The 20,538-nt window shown below is 43.5% G+C and overlaps 2 protein-coding genes across 2 annotated transcripts in view; one reads left to right on the forward strand and one right to left on the reverse strand.

Annotated features, from left to right (window-relative positions):
- The window catches only part of LOC119430486 (PH domain leucine-rich repeat-containing protein phosphatase 1), an 18,530-nt gene extending 5,610 nt beyond the window's left edge, over positions 1–12,920 (reverse strand). The window contains exons 1-12 of the mRNA XM_037697900.1: positions 11,091–12,920; positions 8,050–8,246; positions 6,911–7,036; positions 6,618–6,766; positions 5,084–5,230; positions 3,468–3,695; positions 2,987–3,189; positions 2,851–2,911; positions 2,664–2,759; positions 1,392–1,547; positions 1,105–1,305; positions 843–1,005 (exon numbers count right to left, since the gene is read on the reverse strand). Of these exons, the coding sequence (XP_037553828.1) occupies positions 843–1,005; positions 1,105–1,305; positions 1,392–1,547; positions 2,664–2,759; positions 2,851–2,911; positions 2,987–3,189; positions 3,468–3,695; positions 5,084–5,230; positions 6,618–6,766; positions 6,911–7,036; positions 8,050–8,246; positions 11,091–12,594 (3,231 nt within the window). The 5' untranslated portion in view covers positions 12,595–12,920. The remainder of the gene's footprint in view (positions 1–842; positions 1,006–1,104; positions 1,306–1,391; positions 1,548–2,663; positions 2,760–2,850; positions 2,912–2,986; positions 3,190–3,467; positions 3,696–5,083; positions 5,231–6,617; positions 6,767–6,910; positions 7,037–8,049; positions 8,247–11,090) is intronic.
- A 7,150-nt stretch (positions 12,921–20,070) lies between these two features.
- The window catches only part of si:ch211-191a24.3 (tensin-3), a 57,437-nt gene continuing 56,969 nt past the window's right edge, over positions 20,071–20,538 (forward strand). Inside the window, exon 1 of the mRNA XM_037697901.1 lies at positions 20,071–20,220. Coding sequence (XP_037553829.1) covers positions 20,071–20,220 — 150 coding nt within the window. The remainder of the gene's footprint in view (positions 20,221–20,538) is intronic.

The raw sequence follows: 20,538 nt of genomic DNA on the forward strand, positions 1-20,538 counted from the left end.
ATATATATATATATATAGTTCATATAGTAAAATGTACAGATCATTCAGGAGATGGGTGATGTGACCTGTTTTTTGTAAATTTTTATACAATATTTAACTTTATTTACAAATATTTTCCCAACAGGAACACAATAAGATCTCTTCTCTCTTCAGGTCCATAAAAAAAAAACATTCTCTTTGAAATAAGCCGTGAAAACTGGTTCTGTGTTCGTCTTCCTATGCTTCTTTTAGCTTTTACATTTGTAGCTTTACTGCTTTTAGTGTTTATCTATCCTTTTGCTACTATTAGCTTAAGTTCTGCTACTTTTACTTTTTTAGCTGGCCTTTTCCTCCATTTTGGTTTTAGCTAGGCTCTCACTACATTTAGCTTATCAAGACTTACACTACTTTTTGCTTTCAGCTAGCTTGTTGCCACTTTTAGTTTGTTGCTAGCCTTTTGCTACTTTTTATATTACCTTATTTTTAGTTACTTTTAGCTTTTGTTCTGCTACTTCTACCCTTTAGCTAGCCTTTTGCTCCCCTTAACTACTTTCACTACATTTAGCGTTTAGCTAGGGTTACACTACTTTTAGCTTTTCTTTTTTTAGTCAGCATTCGGCTACTTTTAGTTAACTTTTAAAACTTTTGTTTTATATCTAACAATTTACTGCTCCTTTAAACTTTTAACCAATTGTACTTTTATAGCTTTTAGCTAATGTTCTTGTTTTTTTTTAGCTCTAAGTACTCAGTTTGATTCTTTTCTGCAGTCATTTAGCACTCAGCAGAACAAGCATTACTTTGGTAGCCTGTAAATTTTCGGCGGTATCCGAAACATTTCCAGTTCAGGTAACTTTGCGACGCACCTTAATGTCAGGCAGCTGGAGGACTTCAGGAAAAGTGTTGATGCAGTTGGAGTGGGCGGACAGCGTGTGCAGCCGCTGGCAGCTGAGGACGGTGGTCGGCACGGCTCTCAGTCTGTTTCCGCTCAGGTCCAGCTCCTCCAGATGCTCCAGTCGGGCCAGTTTACTGCACAAAAACTCAGAATTAGTCCCAGTTACCCGGTGTTGAAGTCGGTACATACATTTTATAAAAGGACCAGTAATAGGAAGAAAGAATGAACGTTACCTGGCAGTGAAAGTCTGCAGCTGGTTGTAGGCGACGTGAAGCACCCTGAGGTGGCTGTGTCCCGTCAGCAGAGGGATGCATTTGTCTGTCAAGCCGTTACTGGTCACGTAAAGCTCCTCCAGGCTGCTGAAGGTGTCCTCCGACAGGCTGGCTGCAGGGAGGTCCTCCAGCTTATTGGCCGACACATTTAAGTAACGTAAACTATGATGAAATCCACAAGTAATCCACGGTAAGAGGGAGAGACAACTGCAGAAGGGAAGCAGCCCATATGAGAGACAAGTACGCACCTCTGCGCTTCGCTGAACAGGTTGTGTGGGAGCTCGGTCAGGTGGTTGTGCTGGAGGTCCAGCACTTCCAGCTGAGACCTCTCCAGCCTCTCGGTCAGCCGGCACACATCGTTCCAGCCTGCCAGCAGCTTTCTGAGGCTCCCGCTGGACAGCAGCCTGCAACACAAACAGCCCCCTCAGTCTGGAGATCAAACCTCCTCCGCTTCCAACGGAGGCTCAAGCAGTTCAACAAACTCACGACTCCTGACAGACGCAGGGAGAGCCGAGGCGTCGCACACCGAGCTGAAATGATGTTTGCTGCTCATGTAGTTTGTAGATGAAGCACGGGATTATGTTCATCAGACAACTGTTTAATCTGTACTGAGGGCGGCGTCCTGAGCCCGAGCTGCTAATCTGAATACAAAACCAGAACTGGTACGGTCAAGTTTTCTAAACGCATGCATCACTGGTTATTTTAAGACTGACTGTTTTTTTATGGAAAAATGTTTCATCGTTTCTACTTATTTCAAATTTTAAAAAACCTCAGTTGATTTTATGACCGCTTGTCAAACATTTATTTATGTAACATGTACCTCTGAGGGACTAAAATAAAGAGTTTATGCACATTAAAAAACCAACAACACACATTTAAACCTTACTATAATACAGTTTAATGTTAATTTTGTGAAACTATGTTCCCATTTACATTAAACTTCTTGTTTTATGGCTGAACTGACTTGTTACATTAAATAATCTGCATTTAAATAACTATTTTTATCATTAGCAAGGTTCACAAAATATTTTATACTGCGAACTAAAACTATTTGTTCATCTTTTATAGATAATTAAATGCTGGTTGTCTTGGTAATTTAATAAAAGGAGAACAAAGACTGAAAACAAAATATTGTTTCGATTTTCATCTAGACTTGAAAAACACTAAAACCTCACACTGCAGAGGAACCCTGTAATCTGTCCAAGGTAATGTCAGCTGTGACAAAACCCAGAATTATTTATTTACAGTTTGAGATCCTTATCAACAACCGGCTAAAGCATGACTTTTGTTACAACCTTAGTTTACAGCTTCATGTGGCTCTGCAGGTGAGTTAAGTGGAGCGGAGCAGCCGTGTGTAGTTCGACAGCCTCAGTGTCACAATGAGATGCTGAAATACGCAGCTCATAACAAGTGTCTGCTCCTAATGTAGCAGCGTTTGGACGTACAAAAACTAAATCTGTCTATGATGCTCCTCTTTACGTCTCTATATTGTCAAATGAATGTGTTTTTGTGCCTCTCACCATGCAGGCAGCTCAGCGACACAGTTATGGTTGATGTCCATCACCTCCAGTCTGCTGCTCTCACACAACCAGTCCGGGACGCTCTCCAGCTTGTTCCTTTAAGAAAACGATCACAGTCAGCGAGCAGCGTTAAAAAGCCCTCGTTCCCCGTGTAAACAGGAAAGTAAAGCGTTGACAGTTTTCACACCTGGACAGATCCACAACGGTCAGGTTCTCGGGCGCAGGCTGCACCTCCAGCTGCCTCAGCTCTGCAAGCACAAACACAGCGTGAGTGAAGCCAACGTGAAGGCAGCGCCTGCTGAAGCTCTCCACGACGTTGGTACCGTTATGTGCGGCGTGCAGGCTCTTGAGGGCGTGGCCACTGACTCTGAGGACTGACAGCGCGTTTCTGTCACAGCGGAGCAGTTCCAGCTTGGACAAACAGCTGAGATCCAGCTCCTGTAGTCCGGTGTCCCTCAGGTCCAGCTGCACAATGTGGACCAGCTGCTCCGAGTCTGCTACTGCCACGTTCTGAAGCCGGTTCAGCCTGAGAGACGGCCCGCAAAACCGGTCAGAACGTGAAGTGGTTAAAGTGAACAGAAGGTTTATTTAACTAACCACTTCTACCATTATTTTAACTAAACATAATGAAACAGGTTTATTATATAAAGGCATCTGTTTGAGAATTTACTGCAGGCATCCTAAACCAACGTGAAGCAGAAACACAGAAGCAAGTTATTCCCGCAGCACCCTGGGAAATGTTTAATTTCAGACGAGTGTCGCTCAACTTCTAAAAGCGTCTCAAGACGTTGTGGCGATTCTTACCTGAGATCTACGTAGCGAGCGGGCAACCACTGCAGCCCAAACAGATCCAGGACGCAGACCTGGTTCCCTGCCAGACAGAGTTTCTCCACACCTCGCAGCTTCTCCAGGACGGGGGGGACGCAGCTGAAACGGTTGAAGGACAGGCCAAGGTAGGACAGGCTCTCCAGAGAGCTCAGCTCCGCAGGCAGCGAAGTCAGGAAGTTTCCATCCAGGAGGAGAGTCTGCAGGCTACAGAGCGCAGGGGGACTTGTTAGGACATTACACAAGAGAATAAACCTCTAGGTCCTTAAAATAAGTTCTGTGGATCCAACCCTGACAGCACATTCAACAAAAAAGATCTAACTTGAATACGATCAAAGAGAAATAAAATCTAAAAGCTACTGAGAGCAGTCAGTGACCCGTCTTCAGCACCAACTAGTCCAGCTGAAGATCCACGATGCACTCCTGACCAACGGTTCTAAACACAAAAGACCTCACGCCACGCTGTGCACGAGCTATCTCAACATCTGCATGACTCAACATTCTACACATTATTGAGTCTTTTAAGGTGAGTTGGCTTTAATGGCCAACTAATGTGTTTCTAATGATGTTTGCACACAAACAAAAACAATAACAGTTCAATTATTATCGCCCGTCTTTTGTCTTTGGAAGCAGGCGGTGATCATTTGTTGGAAATTTGTTAAAAGAGAAAGTAATTATTATCTTAAGGGGATGGAGATGTTTGTGAAGCCGTGGTGTCGCACCAGTCTGAAGATGCGATCCACTATATCTCAGGGTATTAGATTGTGGAATGATCTGGAGGTTGATATTAAAAATGCCAAAACTATGTACATATTCAAGAAGATGATAAAAAAAATTTTTTTTTTTAAATATTAAGTATAATGTGAGCTCATAAAAATTGTTTACAGTTGATCTTATATTTTAGCTAAGTTTTTATTTTATTATTTTTTATTTTTTTATTAATTAATCTTGCTTTTGTATAGTAATTTTGTTTGGAATATATTTTGGGGACAAGGGGCAGATATTATAAGAACTCATTCTTCTTCTGCTGCCTTTCATTTTATTTCTGTTATTGTATATCTTTTTTCTTTTCTTTAAATTGTATTATATTTGTTGTTTGGATGAAATGAATAAATTAATTTTTTTTTTTTTTTTTTAATCATTCATTGGGGCTGGAGTGATAATATGGTGACTGGTGGTGGTTTTTAATACCAGTAATGTAACTTTAGTGGTTACACGGTTTTATTTTCTTTGGTGCATTCCTGCTTTTATAAGAAAATAAAAAAAAGTTTGCAAAAAAGGTTCTTTCTCAAACTGTCCTGATGCTTTAAAACAAACTTTACATGTAAGAGTAGATTTTAACGGTCCCTTAAAGTCAAAGTAAGAAGTGTGACCCTTCAGAGACCCTTAGGGATTAGGCCCAGCCTGCAGTCATCATGACTCTGCAGAGGGAACTCCGCCAGAATCTCTGCATCTGAACACGACTGACACAGAGCCTGTTCTTTTCATACAGGGGGGCGCATTAACGTGCACTGGTGTTTCTGTCAGAGAGGAGGCATTCATGTGTGATCATTACAATCAACATTAATCACTGCAGCTCCTCGTCCTTCGCTTACTTGTGCATCATTGACATTTCAGCCGGCAGACAGGGGAGGCGGTTTCCAGAGAGGTTGAGCTCTGTGAGCGAGGTGATGTCGCACAAGGCCAGAGGAAACTCGCTCAGAGCGTTATTGGACAGACTGAGGCTTCTCAGTTTACAAAACCTAAAGACAAAGAGAGAAAGAGGCGCTCGGAGTGAGGGAGGGGAAGCAGACAAAGAGTGACACAGATATTCATCTCTGTGCTATAATCAGATTCTGACCTTCTTCTAAATTAGACACGCGAAAACAAAAAGCGTTGTGTGTGACACAACACCCTTTTGATCAAGTAAACAAAAACAGGCAGACTACAACAGTAAACAGGTTTACTTAGTAAAAACATGGCTCGAACTAATTGGACAAACCTTGAAAATAACGTTAGGTACACTCTTACATGACATGGCTCACATTATGTGTTAGGGACGACTCTCGGCTATTACTACCTGAAATATCAGCTCAACATCTGTAAAACAGACTCAGTTACAGCCATCACATGTCCAGCCTGCCTTTGCCTGTGGGTGATATTACCCCTGATTAAGCTTTCACGTGCATTTTTTAAATTCTTTTACAGATATCTGCTATCACTTTGTTTGTGTCTGTCCTAAACTGATGTAGCTGCATGGGGGAGCGAGTCAGGAGGAAAGAGGGTTTTCTGAGGGAAAGTTACAGGCGATCCACAGGAAAAACACTCTGGAAAACCCATTCATGGGAAGAGTGTTTACTTAGAAACATGGCTGCACATCCAAATGAACTTCCATCGGCTCAAACGTGAGCCTTCAACATCGCAGTCGCAAAGAAGTCCAAAAAACACGCCTCTTATCTTGTAGTCATGTCGACTTCATGTGGTCAGTAAACAAAACCGAAAGAGAAGTCGGGGTTTGCACATCTGCCCAAATCGAGCGATGAGTGATTTTTTTTTACTCTGCTCCACAGCTGTGAACACAACCTGTAAGACGACACCCGGGGCTCGCCGTAAGAAGCTCGTCTTCAGTCAAGTCTAAACAGAACAAGCCGATTTCAGAGTTAGCATGGCAGACAGCAGCGTTAGGAAGCCTTTACCCAAACTATGGCATGTATTTAAATGCTGCAATCGCTAATTTTAGGGCTTTGTTTCTGAAATGCAAGTACACGGTCGAGGTAAACAAACTGCACTTTAATCTACATTACTCAACAAATCTGAGCATAAACATGTAAATAAACTAAATTGTCTGACTGTCTCCACTCCAACTGGCTCTTTCCTTGGACGCCATCTTTGCTGACCTAATTTCAGTCCCTTCGGCTGTTTTCTTAGGTAAACAAACACGTGGCAGCTGGTCACAAATTTAGCTCAGTTTTCACTGAGGAAGTTGTTTTTATAAAAGCAAAGTTTTCTGGTTCTAAACTAAAAATGTGTGAGAGAAATGAAACCAACGTGGAAGCTCCGTTTAGTTTTTTTTGTTTGAAGACAAACGTAGAAAGTTCAGCCAACTCACGGCGTGCGACGTTAAGACGCGAGTGGAGAACAGAACCTCACCTGGTGAGGGCGGGAACACCTTTGTGCAGGGTCATGAAGTTGTTTTTGAGGTTAAGGTGCGTAAGGTCGTGGCTGTAGAACAGCTGAGCGGGCAGCTCCTCCAGGCTGCAGCACGACAGGTCCACAGAGTTCACCCTCTGAGAGGCGATCTGTCTCACGAGGACAGAAAGACAAAATGAGCACCTCAGTTAGACAGCAAGACATGTCTCAAAGGACATGTTCAAAAAATATCAACAGATGCTTAAATAGATAGATAATAAATAAATATGAGCTGTTTTAATGACAGTTTGCACCTTTGAGGCCATCCTGTGCCAGCGCAGGTGCTCAGCGTACGAGTCGTAGCTGACGTAGTAGGTTTGACTCTGGGGACCAGCAGAGCTGAAGGCCAGACAGTGACTGTGCCTCTTCACCTCCTCGACCTGCAGCAAGAAACACGCCTCAGCTCCTCCACACTCATCTTTTGATTGGTAGATCATCATTTAATGTCATTTCTCTTCAGAAAACGCAAACGTGGCCTGCAGAACAGCGTAGTGAGACTTCTACAGATTGTAGCTCACAGGCTCATCTCCTTACCGAGACAGTCATCAACAAACATAAATCCAGTTCTGTCCCTTTTCCTGAAGGTAAGCTTGGCCTGTCACGATAACAAATTTAGCTGGGCTCAGAAATTATCGCGATAAACAATAATATTGTTTGAAATTTAACAGTAATTAATTGCCAAATTTAAGAGAAATGTTGATTTGTTTGGAGTGTAGTACCTTTGTTGACCACCTGATGGCAGTATAAGAGTCTGAACCAAAGGATGGATAGTTGAGCAGTGTCTCTCTTAAGGAAAATGGAAGAGATGGCCCTTGACGTGACATGGGCCGACATGGCGGACGCTCGGTGGTTTGAGCTCTTTAGCATTTTTCACACAAAGCTTTTAATCAGTAAACAAGTTCTCAGCTTCTTTTTGCAGAGAAAAACAACTTTTTACACAAAGACACGGGTTTCAACTGTGAATTTTGCAGCTTCGCAAGACGGAGGTTTATTCCCGAGATCGGCCTGTTAGCTTAGCTCGTAGCTTAGCTGCTTTTAACGATCCAAAAAAACACGATTTTGGACGGTTAAAATGGACTTTAAAGAGAAAGGGAGGGCTCAGTGAAGAACACCGTGTCTTCAGTAGAAAGAGACACGAAGAAACAATAAAGCGGATAAATGAAAAAGAGGTCGATAATTTTCATTCATCATGCGATTCATCGATTTATTGTTTAAGGTAAGCTGACGGATAGTTCTAGTTAGAAATTATTTGATTGACTTGTTTTAATGGATTTGCCAACTTTTAGAAAACCCCCGTTACACACTGCATGAAAAACACATTCTGGCTCTCGAGGCTCAAAGCAGCTTACTGCCAAACGCTGAGGGGATTTGTGTTCCTGATGAAAACGGTTACCTTTCCTCCGATGAGGGGGAGGATGTGCATCTTTCCGGTGTGGGCGTGTTTCACAGACGACACAATGAGGCAGGTTCCACTCAGCGTGACCTGACGCTTGGACCAGCGGTTCACCGGCAGAGCCAGCTTCCCTTTCCGCACGTTGAACACCCCGGACAGCTGCACGCGCTCAGAACGCCCCACGCTGCGAGGCTTACCTGCGGAGGACGGAGACCAGCTCGTTACATGGCTAAAGATAATTGTTCCCAAGATGTTTGAACGTCTGACAGATTTATTTTCAGCTCTGTGGGATTGCGTGAATCAGCTCCATCTCTGTGGGTATCTCTTTCAGAAAGACGGAGCTGTGTGGTTATGTAAGTGAAGTGAATAAACAGCCTGTGGGCTGCCACAGTGAACAGTCACTCGGGCATGATTTGTTACATTTTTAACCCCTCGCTGACACAAAAATGAACTGCAGCTGGGTTTGAGGCCACAGATCAGCCCTTCACTCCCCTCTGTTTACATTTCTGTAAACTTCTAGTCACTGTGTACTCTGAAACTGTCAGGTCCAATCCACCAGGGGAAGGAGAAAGTGAGACACATGAAGAGTCTGAACCACAAAGAGGCCCAAAATCAAATTAGCTTGTTATGCAACGGCTTGCAACACCAGAACCTCCACCGTTCAGTGACCGGCACAAACATTTACCTCGTGTTTTTGCCTGATTTTTCTTACCATGGGGGGAGCACGGTTGCCAAGACAGGTGTGAGGAAGACTACAGTGGACTGGAGCTAATCCACTTGTTTATATTTCCAAAACACCTGAACCCAAATGTTGCAGATTAAACTGAAAATATTGATTGTATTACACTTTTGGAGCAGTCATTTATTAAAGTGACAGATTAGGCCCAAGTGGCAGGAAGGTTATCCTCCAGTTGAAGGACGGAGGGGTCGAGCCACAGCCCCTGCAGCGTGCCGATGTGTCCTTGAGCAAGAGTGGAAATCCAAGAAGAAAGCAGCGGATGAACGAGTGTCAACTGTGACATGAGAAATACTGAAGCACTCCAAATGATGTAATTTAAACTATTGTTTAATGTTAAAGCTAAATTGTTAATAAACTGCTAGTTGTTTCAATTAGCAGCATAAAAAATAAAAACATTTCTTGGATCCAGCTTTTACCAAATTGTTTTTGGGGTTGGTGCATTTTAATGAACCTCCTCAGCTGACTGGCTAAACGTTGATAAAAGTCTAAAATTTAGGAACGTTTCATGAGTTGGGTGCGAGTTAGTTTGGGGATTAGTGGGCCCACAGTCAGAACCAACCATGGACAGAAGAATTTTGTCCTGTTTACATCAGAACACTGGTGTGAAATGTGATGGGTGGATCCACCCCTCCCCGAGAGGTGCAGACATGTAGTTCGTTAATAAATGTGCCCTATCCCTCCTTCTGGTTCTCTAAATGGAGAACACACCCTGTTCGTTCTCCAACAAAACATTTCCAGCACCTCTTCTTCTTCAGTACCAGAATCAAATCCAGACCGCCTGGGATCTGATGGCAAGTCCTCAACCCGAACAACGAATCTGAATCTGCAGCCTTCCTCTTCCTCGTGAGGCGAAGCCGTGACCTCAGCAATTTGATGCTGAGGGGGAGTCTGCAGCTGCCTCAGAGAGATTCGAAACACCGAGGAGGTGAAATCCGAGTTCCACTAAGGTCACCGTTTTCTTAACGTCAGCCAAAGTGATGGAGAGGACACGTGCGTGTGGCAGCGTCCGTTTGGCGAGCTGCGTCTCAAACTCTTCTGACCAGGCGAGGATCGGACAAGTCGTGCTGCATCCACTGGTTGGTCGTGAAGAATTTTATCTCATCTCCATAAAACTTGTTTTCAAAATCAGAGAACGAATAAGTCACTCAACAGGACGCTGCAATAAAAGGCAGCGAGTTATTGTCGCCTCACGTCGTCGCATCACTTCTCCTCATGCCCGTCACACAAACCAGCCTCTTTAATGGTCGAATGTTTGTCTGCAGAGTCTCTGAACTCAGCGCTCACATGGGAGGACGTACAACCGAAGGAGGGTCTCCCTCACACTTTAATGCTTTACTTTTAAAGGGATCATTTGGACAGTTTAAATGACATTCAAAGCATCATAGCTGTAGCACCTCTGCTGCAGCCCAAGGGCCCGACTTTCTACACGAATATTTTAATGTTTGTCAAAAAATAACCACAGAGGGCAAAACATACGGCAGCTTAGAGGTCTTTGAAGGAGCATTCATGTGAACAGCGATGACATTTCTGAGCCGTTTCGAGACGGAAGCAATCCACTTTGGTCTTGGCTGTAGCTCGGACAGTCTTGTCAGACTTCCAAAGAGTCGTTTAAAACAAATAAGACTGTTTACAACCTTCACAGAGCCGTAGAAATAAACAACACGAGTAAACAAATGAGCAGAAAATGAAATAATGCTATTGAAAGCAGTTTTCAGTGGTCTGTTTTGGTTAATTCAATCTGGATTCGGAATGTGATTAAAATTATTTTTTTTTTAGCACAAAATAAAGCCGAGCCATCACATCCAGTGTCTTTATCTCCTTTGTTTGCGGATCGTATAGAAAACAAGGTTTAAAAAAAATCCAGTTGCGCTAATCCCATAGGAGATCATGGGTGTTTTCTATCCTCTTACCGTGCTCGTCATGAAAACAGGTTATCAATAACAAAAACACCAGCGGTTTAAGAAGCTGAACGTACGAAGGCTGTTCTGGGGCGGGGCTGCACGCTGAAAGAGCACACCTGTTACCTTCTGACGTGACGTCTTACTGCCCAACAGGCTGAGGGGCTGGTTTACAGCCACACTGAGCTTCATTGTTCAGGCAGGACAACTGAATACGCTCATTTAAAAATCTGACTGACCAAACACAATGACGGCACTCACGGTACGACGAGAAAGGATGAACAATGACCGAGACGAGCGCCGCTGAAGCGGTCTGCAACGGCTTAGGGTCCTTACAGCTCAACAACAGGATGTCTGGGCGAAAACTGTGGGTCAGATTTGAACACATTCAACAAAATGCTCACCAAAGTAGAAACGTATCAGGCAGCCAATTTCTGGGTTCATGCTCTCCTCCTGCACCCTCCATGCTTCTTCAAACCCCAGGTTAGTGAGGTACTCGTTTAGGATCTGAAGAGGTCGTTCATCATCGCCCAGCCGCCGCACCGCTCCCCCGTGCAGCTGGACGAAGAGGGCCGGGGTCGGACTAGGATTGATGGGCTCGAGCCATTCTCTGCCACCCCCAGGGACCTCCTGGTCAGGCTGGACAGCTGCTTGGCTGGTTAAGGGCCGGGTCTGAGAGCTGCCCGAGCATTTAGAAAGAGGCTTGATTAATTTGGGGGTATCTGGGGCATCGGCAGCTTCACTGTCTTGTCTCGTAACGTGGCTAGGAGCAGCGAGGGCGTCCGAGCGGAGCAGGTCTGCAGCAGAGTTGTCGGTTGAGTGTAACGGGGAAGAGTTGAGGTCAAGTTCATCTGAAGAACTCTCAAATGGGTCTGGTCCCTCTGTGGCGCTGTCACAATTTGAGCTCATCGCAGACGAGTCGATGCTCAGGACCAGCCCTTCACTGAGGGAGTCTTGGTTCTCCGAGCTTCTGGGCGCACCTGGGCTGAAGTCTTCACAGGTGCTGCTCTCCACATCAGAACCAGAGTACCCTCCGTAGCCGTCCTGGCTCAAATCAATACCAATATCATTCAGACAGATCTCAGAGGAAGAGTTACTACCAGTTTTATCAAGTAATAAATTAGAAGGTGCTTTGTTGTCAGGGTAACACGTTTCATTTTCCTCCGATTTAAGATCATCAGCAAGTCCATTACTATCTTTATTACAAAGTTCGTTTGGGTCAGATGGATTGGGTTTGCAGTGGATCCTCAGCACAGCCCCAGCTTTGCTCCCCTCCAGTTTAGAGGCCACCTCTCTGGCAGTGGTGTCCGCGGTGCAGAGCACTGGGCGCGGGTAGGAGGGCGTGAGCCAGTCGTGCACGTGGATGCAGCCCCTCCGGAGGTCCGACCTCACCCACGACTTGTCGGAGGCCTGCAGCTGCTTCAGCTGCTTCTGCCGGAGGAACGTCTTCCTGTCCAGGCTGAGCGTGCTCAGCGGGGAGGCTGCGGGGGCCGGGCCGGCCGCCTCGGACGCCCCGGTGGAGGAGCTGGCGGTCGGCGGAGCCCCCAGAGACAGGTTCCGCTTGTGCTTGTGCCGCCTCCGGTTCAGCAGAGAGTTCACCGAAGTGGTGCTGCTCACCGACGTCAAGCTGTAAATGTTGCCGCTCTTTCCCGAACCGCCAACTGCGTTGGCGACCTGGTTCTGGTAGATTCCGTTCCTTATCGCGATCTGGAGAAGGGAGGTGGCCGCGAGCCCCTTTCCGAAGAGCTTCGCCTCGGCGCCCCCACCTTCGTCCTCCCCGATGGAGGGTCTTTTACCGGGAGGCAGCTGCGATAATCCAGTTGGCTTCGCGGAGTTGCCGCTGGTGTCCGGTGTCCCCTGCAGGGCGGACGAAGCCCCCCCGGACTCGTTTTCCTTCACACTTTCCATCACGTTAGCCAACAGCCTCTCGCGCGGGGCCAGTCGGACACGCAGCCCCGCAGGTGAACGCTCGTCTGGGTTAGCTTCCAGCCGTTAGCTCGCTCAGTGTGCGCCGCTCCGCGTTAGCTTAGCATGCTAAGGTACTGCGTAGTTCTTCCACAGAGTTATCCCGCTACATCATCCCATCTCACCGGAAGCCCGTTAGCTCTCTAACAGGAGCTAACCGGCTAGCGGAGCAAAGGAAACTGTTATTTATTTTTAACCGGTCGCCATTGAAGCTTTAAGACGACAAGGCGCGAGAAGACACCCCTACGCTAGAGACGGACGGTCAGTCGCATACTGGACCACATGAGGGCGGGGTCTCATTGGATATGAATTATGAAACATTCAGGTACCACACAAAATGCTCGGAAATTTAAAGACGCTCCTTCTCAGCAAGTTAAACTGGCGTTCATTTAAATCATCAAACATTATGAGGTCAGTTTAATAATAATAATAATCATTAGTTTTTAAAAAGTTTAGCTATATGAGTTATAGTTGAATGTATTATACGATTATGTATATATTTATGAATAAAATACCATAACTATAAATTTTACAATTCTTTTCTTACGTTTCGATTGTACGAGCTTTAAGGAGAAACTGAAGGCACCATAGCGTGCAGATATACTACAAACGATCTCGAACAGGTGGGAATTTAACCCCCAACTTTGATATTCCTCGCGTTAATCTTCTTGTTTTTAAACTCAGACACGGAAACAAATCTTAAAAAAAAATAAAAAAAATTAAACCAGTTAGAATATTTGTTTAGTTACTGCGTTTTACTTGTGTATAAACACTCGTATTCCTGGCGCCATCTGGTGGAATATAGGCAGCATTACCATGGCGAAATGTTTTATTTATTTATTACAATTTAATGTTTTTATTAGTTATTGTAAATAATTTATTTTAATTGTTGATTTTTTTCTGTTTATTTATTATCAATATCTAAAATTATAAAAAAAATGTATCTTTTTTGAGCATTATATACTTATACATTAAATACAAATTTTATACCGTAATTGTTTGTTCTTATTTAGGCTGTCTTCTTTTAATTTAATGACTTGCTTGGTGCAAAATTCATAACTCTACAAAACTATTTCCAAATAGCACCTAAAGAGCATTTTAAAATGTTTTTTTTGTTTCTTTGTTTTGGAGCCTGTTATTTTTAGGTTGTCTAATAAAATCCAAATGTATATGGGCAGAAATAATATGATTTTTTTTGTCTCCTTATTGCTTACTTTTTGTGTTTTAACTTGTAAGCATTTTGTTTTTGCTGTTACTTGTAAAAATAAGTTGTGTAAATAAATTCCGACTTATTTAAGGTAGTGAATCTTATTTAAAAATCACTTTGCTGGTGTGACATAATAATATTCTTGCTTTTAATATGGTGAGGTATGCCATAAAAGCTTGTAGTGATCAATTTTATTATTATAACTGTAATATTTTTATTATAATATGCTGGAATATATAAAATCTTGGAGGGCAGTGAAACAAAAACGTAACATGCTAACAATAATACAGGCGCATGTTTTGCAATGATCCGATTTTCTTTGGTTCTCAGGTAAAATGTTTCAACTTGTGTTTATTTTTTTTACACTTTTTACGTGTTTGCGTGTCATGCCTCTGCAGTGCAGATTTCCTGCAGAGAAATGACTTTATCAGCTCGTGTTTGTGCTGTGGCCTGCTGTCACATTGCAGTCCAACAGAGGGCAAAGTGCAATTACTGCTGCAACTGGAGTTTATCATCCTGTTTCTCTTCCTTCCTCCTCCCTCCTTCTGTCAAGTCTCCACCTCACTGTTTTTTATAAACCAGTCACTCACAGTCTTTCACTCATCCTCGCTGTGAGTTTATCGTCTCGTTCGTTGCAGCCGAGGTAAGCCTTTTTATTCTGTCTCTTGAAAGTTGCAGAAAGGTTGGAACTCAAGTTGAGCTGCTCAGTTTTATGGGAAGCTCTTGAACGACGCCGGCCTCTGAGGTAAGAGGGTGTGAATGAACAGCTTAGTCCACTGACACATTAAAGCTCTGAGCCCACCAGAGGCGTTTACTCTGGGATACAGAGCTCGTTTAATCCTGGTTTAAGTTCTTAAAGCCACAAGTGAAAACCCTGCAGGAACACTCACTCCTACAGCAGATGATTCTGCTAACGTGATCCTCGTTTGGGGAACGGGCTCACAGTAAAGAAATCTCTGTGGGGATCAGTTTGGAGATGCTTCTTTAGAAAGCAAAAGAAAACAGAGCAAAAAGTTTTTATTGAACTTTCTGTTCCATTTCACACATCTGAACAATAACCAGTTTAACCAGGAATCAAACTCCAAGCTTTTAAAAACGGTTTTCTGCAAACTTCGTGAGTAAACAAAAGAAATGTGGCTAATTCATCCGGAAGTGCCGTCTTTTAAAACTGCAGCATGAGCTGTGGACAGGACTTTCCCCTAAAAGCAGTTACGTTCTTGTTTTGGTCTCCCATGGCGGAGTGCTGATAAATTTAGACGTGCATCTGTTGAAACCTTTGGCAGAAAAAGTTAAAAAAGCCCAGAAATCTATATTTGGGGAGAAGTTGCTCATTAAACTGCTTGCCCAGCCCTGTCAGCTGCTTCCAGAGGAATTCTTCACGTGAAGGCACGGGAGTGTGTTCAGCTGGAAAAACAAATAAAATACATTTTCACTTGTGTGTATAGAAAATGTGACGTGTGAACCAGTAAACGTCAACCCTCTGCCTACGTCTTTTCTGATCTCGTGGTTGTTTTCGTGTCTTTCTTGTCTTTTTGTCTTTTTGTCTCGTTCCTAATGCTTTGTCCCTCTCAGCAGTCGGTCTGTTTGAGTCTTTTGTTATTTGAACCCTTTTTGTTTAAAACTCTTTTAACGTTGCTGTTTTTAGCGTCCCTTTGTGACGGTTTTTCCAAGTTTTACGTGCTTTATTTTTGTTCTGTGCCACTTTAAAGTTGTTTTCTTCTGTCGCACGTTGCTTTACTGTGAACTGGTGTTTTCACAGGTGGTCTGTGTCTTTTAGAGATCTGCGTCTGTAGTTTGTTGCGCCTCTCTTTGTAGTTTGTGTCATTCGTTTTCAACTTTCATGTCTATTTGAAGTCTTTTTCTTATAATTTTGCATCTCTCTGTGGTTGTTTTGCCTATTTTGGTAACTGGTTTAGAAGTCGGACAGACCCAGTAGACCCAAACAGTGAGGGTTTGCTGAGAACACCTGGCAGAAGAACCCGTCAGGAGGATCTTCATCTCACCTCCGACACAGCTTCAGCTTCAGCTTCATCCCAGCGGAGGCGGGGGACATGGAGTCCAAGTGGGCCATGCTCCACGCTGCCATCTTTAGGGCGGTTGCCTTGAGCCGTGGCTGTATAACCTACAACCTGGTGGTGGGCATTCAGTCCCTGTACAAACGCTGCAGGACTCTGGTTCTCATTGCTGGCAGTAAGTCGGACTGCTTTGGAGTGGACCCCAGGTCTGCCTGTTGTCACCGATTCTGTTCATAACTTCCATGAACAGAATGTCTCAGTGCAGCCAGGAGGTGGAGGGAGTCCGGTTCAGTGGCCTCAGCATTATAGCTCTGCTATTTGCAGACGATGTGGTCTTGTTGGCGTCATCGTGCCGTGATCTCCAGCTCTCACTGGAGCGGTTTGCAGCCGGGATAAGAATCAGCACCTCCAAATCTGAGCTCCTCAGTCGGACTTGGTAGACCGTCCTCTCTGGGATGAGAGGGAGGTGACACCTCAAGTGGAGGAGTTCAAGTATCTCAGGGTTTTGTTCACGAGTGAGTGGAGAATGGAGCGTGAGATCGACAGATGGATCGGTGCAGCTTCTGTAGTATTGTACACTCTGTGCCGGTCCATTGTAGTGAAGAAGGAGTTTAACTCTCTGTTTAACTCTGAGTAGTGCGCAAAAGTGCAAGATTGTGGATACAATCCGTCTAAATGAGTTTTCTCTGCAGGGTAGCAGGACTCATTAGAGGTCAGGTGAGAAGTTTGTTTCTCCAGGAGAGACTTGGAGTAGAACGGCTGCCCCATCCAGAAGAACGAGATGGTTCAGACATCTGGTGAGGATGCTCCTTGGATGTCTTCATAGGGTTTCTGGGTATGTCCAACTGGAAGGAGACCCCGGGGAAGACTGGAACACCTTGAGACGAGCTGGAAGAGGTGTCTGTGGAAAGCGATGCCTGGACCTCCCTGCTCAAGCTGCTGCTCCGACCTGACTGGTAGAAGATGATGGATGTAAAAGATGCATGCATCTTTATTTATTTATTTATTGTTTATTTGATGGGACAGATACAAGAAACATAGATCAAAACAATCTAATGTCTGCATCACCGTGTATATAGCCAAAGCTAATTTGCAACATGTTGTTCAAATCCAAAAAAAGGTTAAAAACAGAACAAGTTGTTTTGTTTTTAACCTTCTTTTGGATTGACCATGTCCTGGACGACTGAGGATCTTCATCAGCGCACACCATGTTGTGCGTCTCTGTACATAAGCTTGTTTTTTACTCTTTGCTTCCATTTTTATTTTCTTGTGGTCCTTTTGTCTCTTTTTCAAGCGATTCCTTAGTAATTTTGTGTTTTTGGTTCTGTGAATCATCTAATTGTCTTGTTTTGTTTATTTCTGTTAATCGTCCGAGTCTCTTAGCGGTTCATTTGTGCCTCTGCAGCTCATTTTGAGTCTTTGCATCATTTTGTTGTGCTTCAATCATTTCTGGTTTCATTTGTTCTCCAGTTGCATTGACGTCACATGACCTTGTTTTTGTGTTTAGATGCTTTCATATGATGTTGTTTTGCATCTCATTGATTGTTTTGGTGTTTTTTGCAGATATTTTGCATCATTAAATTATTATTTTTTTGTCTTCTTATAGACTTGGTGTCTTTTGGTTACTACAAGTAATTGAAACCTAATGTATTTATCTTTAATAATCAACAAAGAGCTCAGTTGTGGACATAATCTGTAAAGACATCCTCTCAGACCAAGATATAGTTTGTTTTTTCTGCCGTGGTCATGGTCTGGACGAAAGCGAGGTTAACCGCTGCTCATTGTGTCCCTCTCCGTCCCTCCATGAGTCCGTCTCAAACACTGTAGAGCCCCGACTCAATCAGGAGCTGGTGGTTTACACATTCTTTAGCATAGAAAAATAAATTCTGACAAAACAAATCCAAAATAACTAAAGAACTCTTGGAAAAGCACAAAGTGAAGACAGATTTTGAAGTAAAAAAAAACAAACAACGAAACTCAAAAAGTGCATTTTTAAATTAAGTTTTTAATTTTGGAGCCAGTGATCTATGTGTTGCCTAATGTAAAGTTCAGATAAAACAGATACAGGCTACAATCCTGTGAATTTTTACAGGCAAATACAATAATGCAATTCTGATTAAATCTAAGAAATCGGCTGAAAAATGCTGTTAAACCGTTGTGTTTTTACTCATTTTGTTCTCTTTTGTCGTTTTGGGTCTTAAGCGGTAGCAACGTTAACAACGGTCAATAATTTGCTTTTAGTCAAATAAAGTTTCACAGTTATCTTAGCCCAACACATCCAATGGAAAAGAAACAGGCAACGTGTCCAAAGTTGACAAATGTGTTACTTAATACACAGAAAACCAAAAGTGTAAATATAGCTTAAAGACTCCCGTCCTTTAGCATCTGCAGGACCATGCTGCAGATGTTTTACCACTCGGTGGTCTCCAGCATCATCATCCTCTACCCTGTGGTGTGCTGGTGAAGAAAGCTGATGCCAACAGACTTGATAAACTCATCAGAAGAGCTGGCTCAGTTCTGGGAGTGGACCTGCAGTCTCTGACAGAGGTGTCTGAGCAGAGGATGCTGAGGAACCTGCTCCAGATCCTGAACAACACGTCACACCCCCTGCAGGACACCCTGGACTCTCACCGCAGCACCTTCAGCTGTAGACTGAGACCACCGAGGTGCTGCACAGAACAACACAGGAAGTCCTTCAAACTTTTCAACTCCTCCCCCTTTCTACACAAACAATAAACTTGATCCTGCACCACAATAAATTAGTGCTTCTGTCTGCACCTGACCTGTTTCACACTTTAATTGTTGGTATTTTTATTTATTTATTTTTCCTCTTTCGGCTGCTCCCTTCTTCTGGGGTCGCCACAGCGAATAAGTCGACGAAGATTTGGCGTTTATTTTTAGGCCGGATCCAGTTCCTGATGCAACCACAAACCACCGAGCTACCACAGCCTCTGTGTGGAGCAGGGAGCTGCTATATAGGACACCCGGGGGAGCAGATGGTGGGGGTTAAGGGCCTTGCTCAAGGGCCCAGAGTGGGACAAATGAGGGTGGAGGAGGTGTGGGTGCTTCACCTTTCCCACCCACATTGGTAGCGGGAGTTGAACTGGAGATCTTCTGATCACAGGCCCACCTTCCCTAACCTCTGCACCACTACTCCCATTTATTGGCATTTTTATATTCTCTGTTATTTTTGATATCTTGTTTGATTCCTTGTGTTTGTTCCTTCGTACTGAAACTCTGGCACAACAATTTCCTGCGGGATCAATAAAGTTTTATCTTATCTTATCTTATCTTATCTTATCTTATCTTGTATAAAAAGGTGGTAGAATGAGTTTTATTAAAATTTTACAGCCAGACTAATGTATTCTAGTTTATAGTTTATGTGCTAGGCTAACACTAAAGCTAACTGCTGCAGGTTTACAATTAGCATGCAGTTATAAATGTCTTAAAAAACAAAGGTGTTAAATCACTTTTATTTTAGATGATCGTGTAACTTGTCTGTGTTCATTTATTTATTAGTAAAATATGTCATGATTATGCTACAGCTGGCGGGTTTTAGAAATACAAACACGACACCAGCTCACTTGATTTTCACGTATCCTGAGCTAAAACGTGTTGTGGTAGTAGCTGAGAGTCATCGACGACACACTCCGAGCGCTTGATCAAAACTTTGGTTTTGTTGAGCTACATGTCTCAAAGAAAACTAGTTTAATTTTAAAAAGCTGGACAGTAACAGTAGGAGCGGTGCAATATCATGCTAAAAAAGTTTTAAAAGTGTAAACACTTGTCGAATCAAGAAGTATAAAACTTTAAATTAAACAAACTAATTTAACGTGTTAGCTCACTGGTTGCAGTCATATAAATAATATAAATGAGAAATGCCAGCTCCTCGTGTTTTCGTTTCGTTTGCTGCGGACTGAAGAGACATTTTTGTGTGTGCTCCTCGTCATGTCACAAGCTCAGGCAGAGTTTCAGCGACTAAGCATTCACACGAGATTCAGATAATGACAGAGGTTCAAATCAGTTATTTGCTGCGTGAGCCACACAGTCAGACTCACGTGGCCGTCAGATGCTCAGAAAAACGTTGTGTTAACAAGTGAAAGGTCTCAGTTCCGTAAAATGTCTTAAACTTACTTTTTGACAAACCTGGGTCACTTCCTGTCCTTCCACAGACGACCCATGTAACCAAAAGCCAACATGGAGGAACAGAGTCAGATGGATCTGACGTACATCACGGAGCGCATCATCAGCATCCTCTGTCCTGCCGGGTGTCCTGAGGACACGTACCTGCAGGACCTGCAGGAGATCGTCCCCATGCTGCAGTCCAAGCACGGACACAACTACATGGTGAGAAAGGCTAAACTGATTCGTTGACAAGCGTTTTTCTTGAAAGAACAAGTCGTCATTTATTCTTTAAAAGATTTGAGTGGCTGTTGCATCATTTTTACATGTAAGCTACAAGAAAAAAACTAAATGTTCATTTATTTGATCTGTTTTTGATGACTGTTTACACAACCAATCTTTAGACACACCCACCAACCAGTTTGTTTAGTACACCTTGCTAATCCCAGGTTGCTTGTATCATCCATCCATCCATCCATCCATCCATCCATCCATCCATCCATCCATCCATCATCCATCCATCCATCCATCCATCCATCCATC

Source organism: Nematolebias whitei, chromosome 3, assembly GCF_014905685.2.
Source record: "Nematolebias whitei isolate Nwh7 chromosome 3, NemWhi1, whole genome shotgun sequence".
NCBI classification, from domain to species: Eukaryota; Metazoa; Chordata; class Actinopteri; order Cyprinodontiformes; family Rivulidae; genus Nematolebias; species Nematolebias whitei.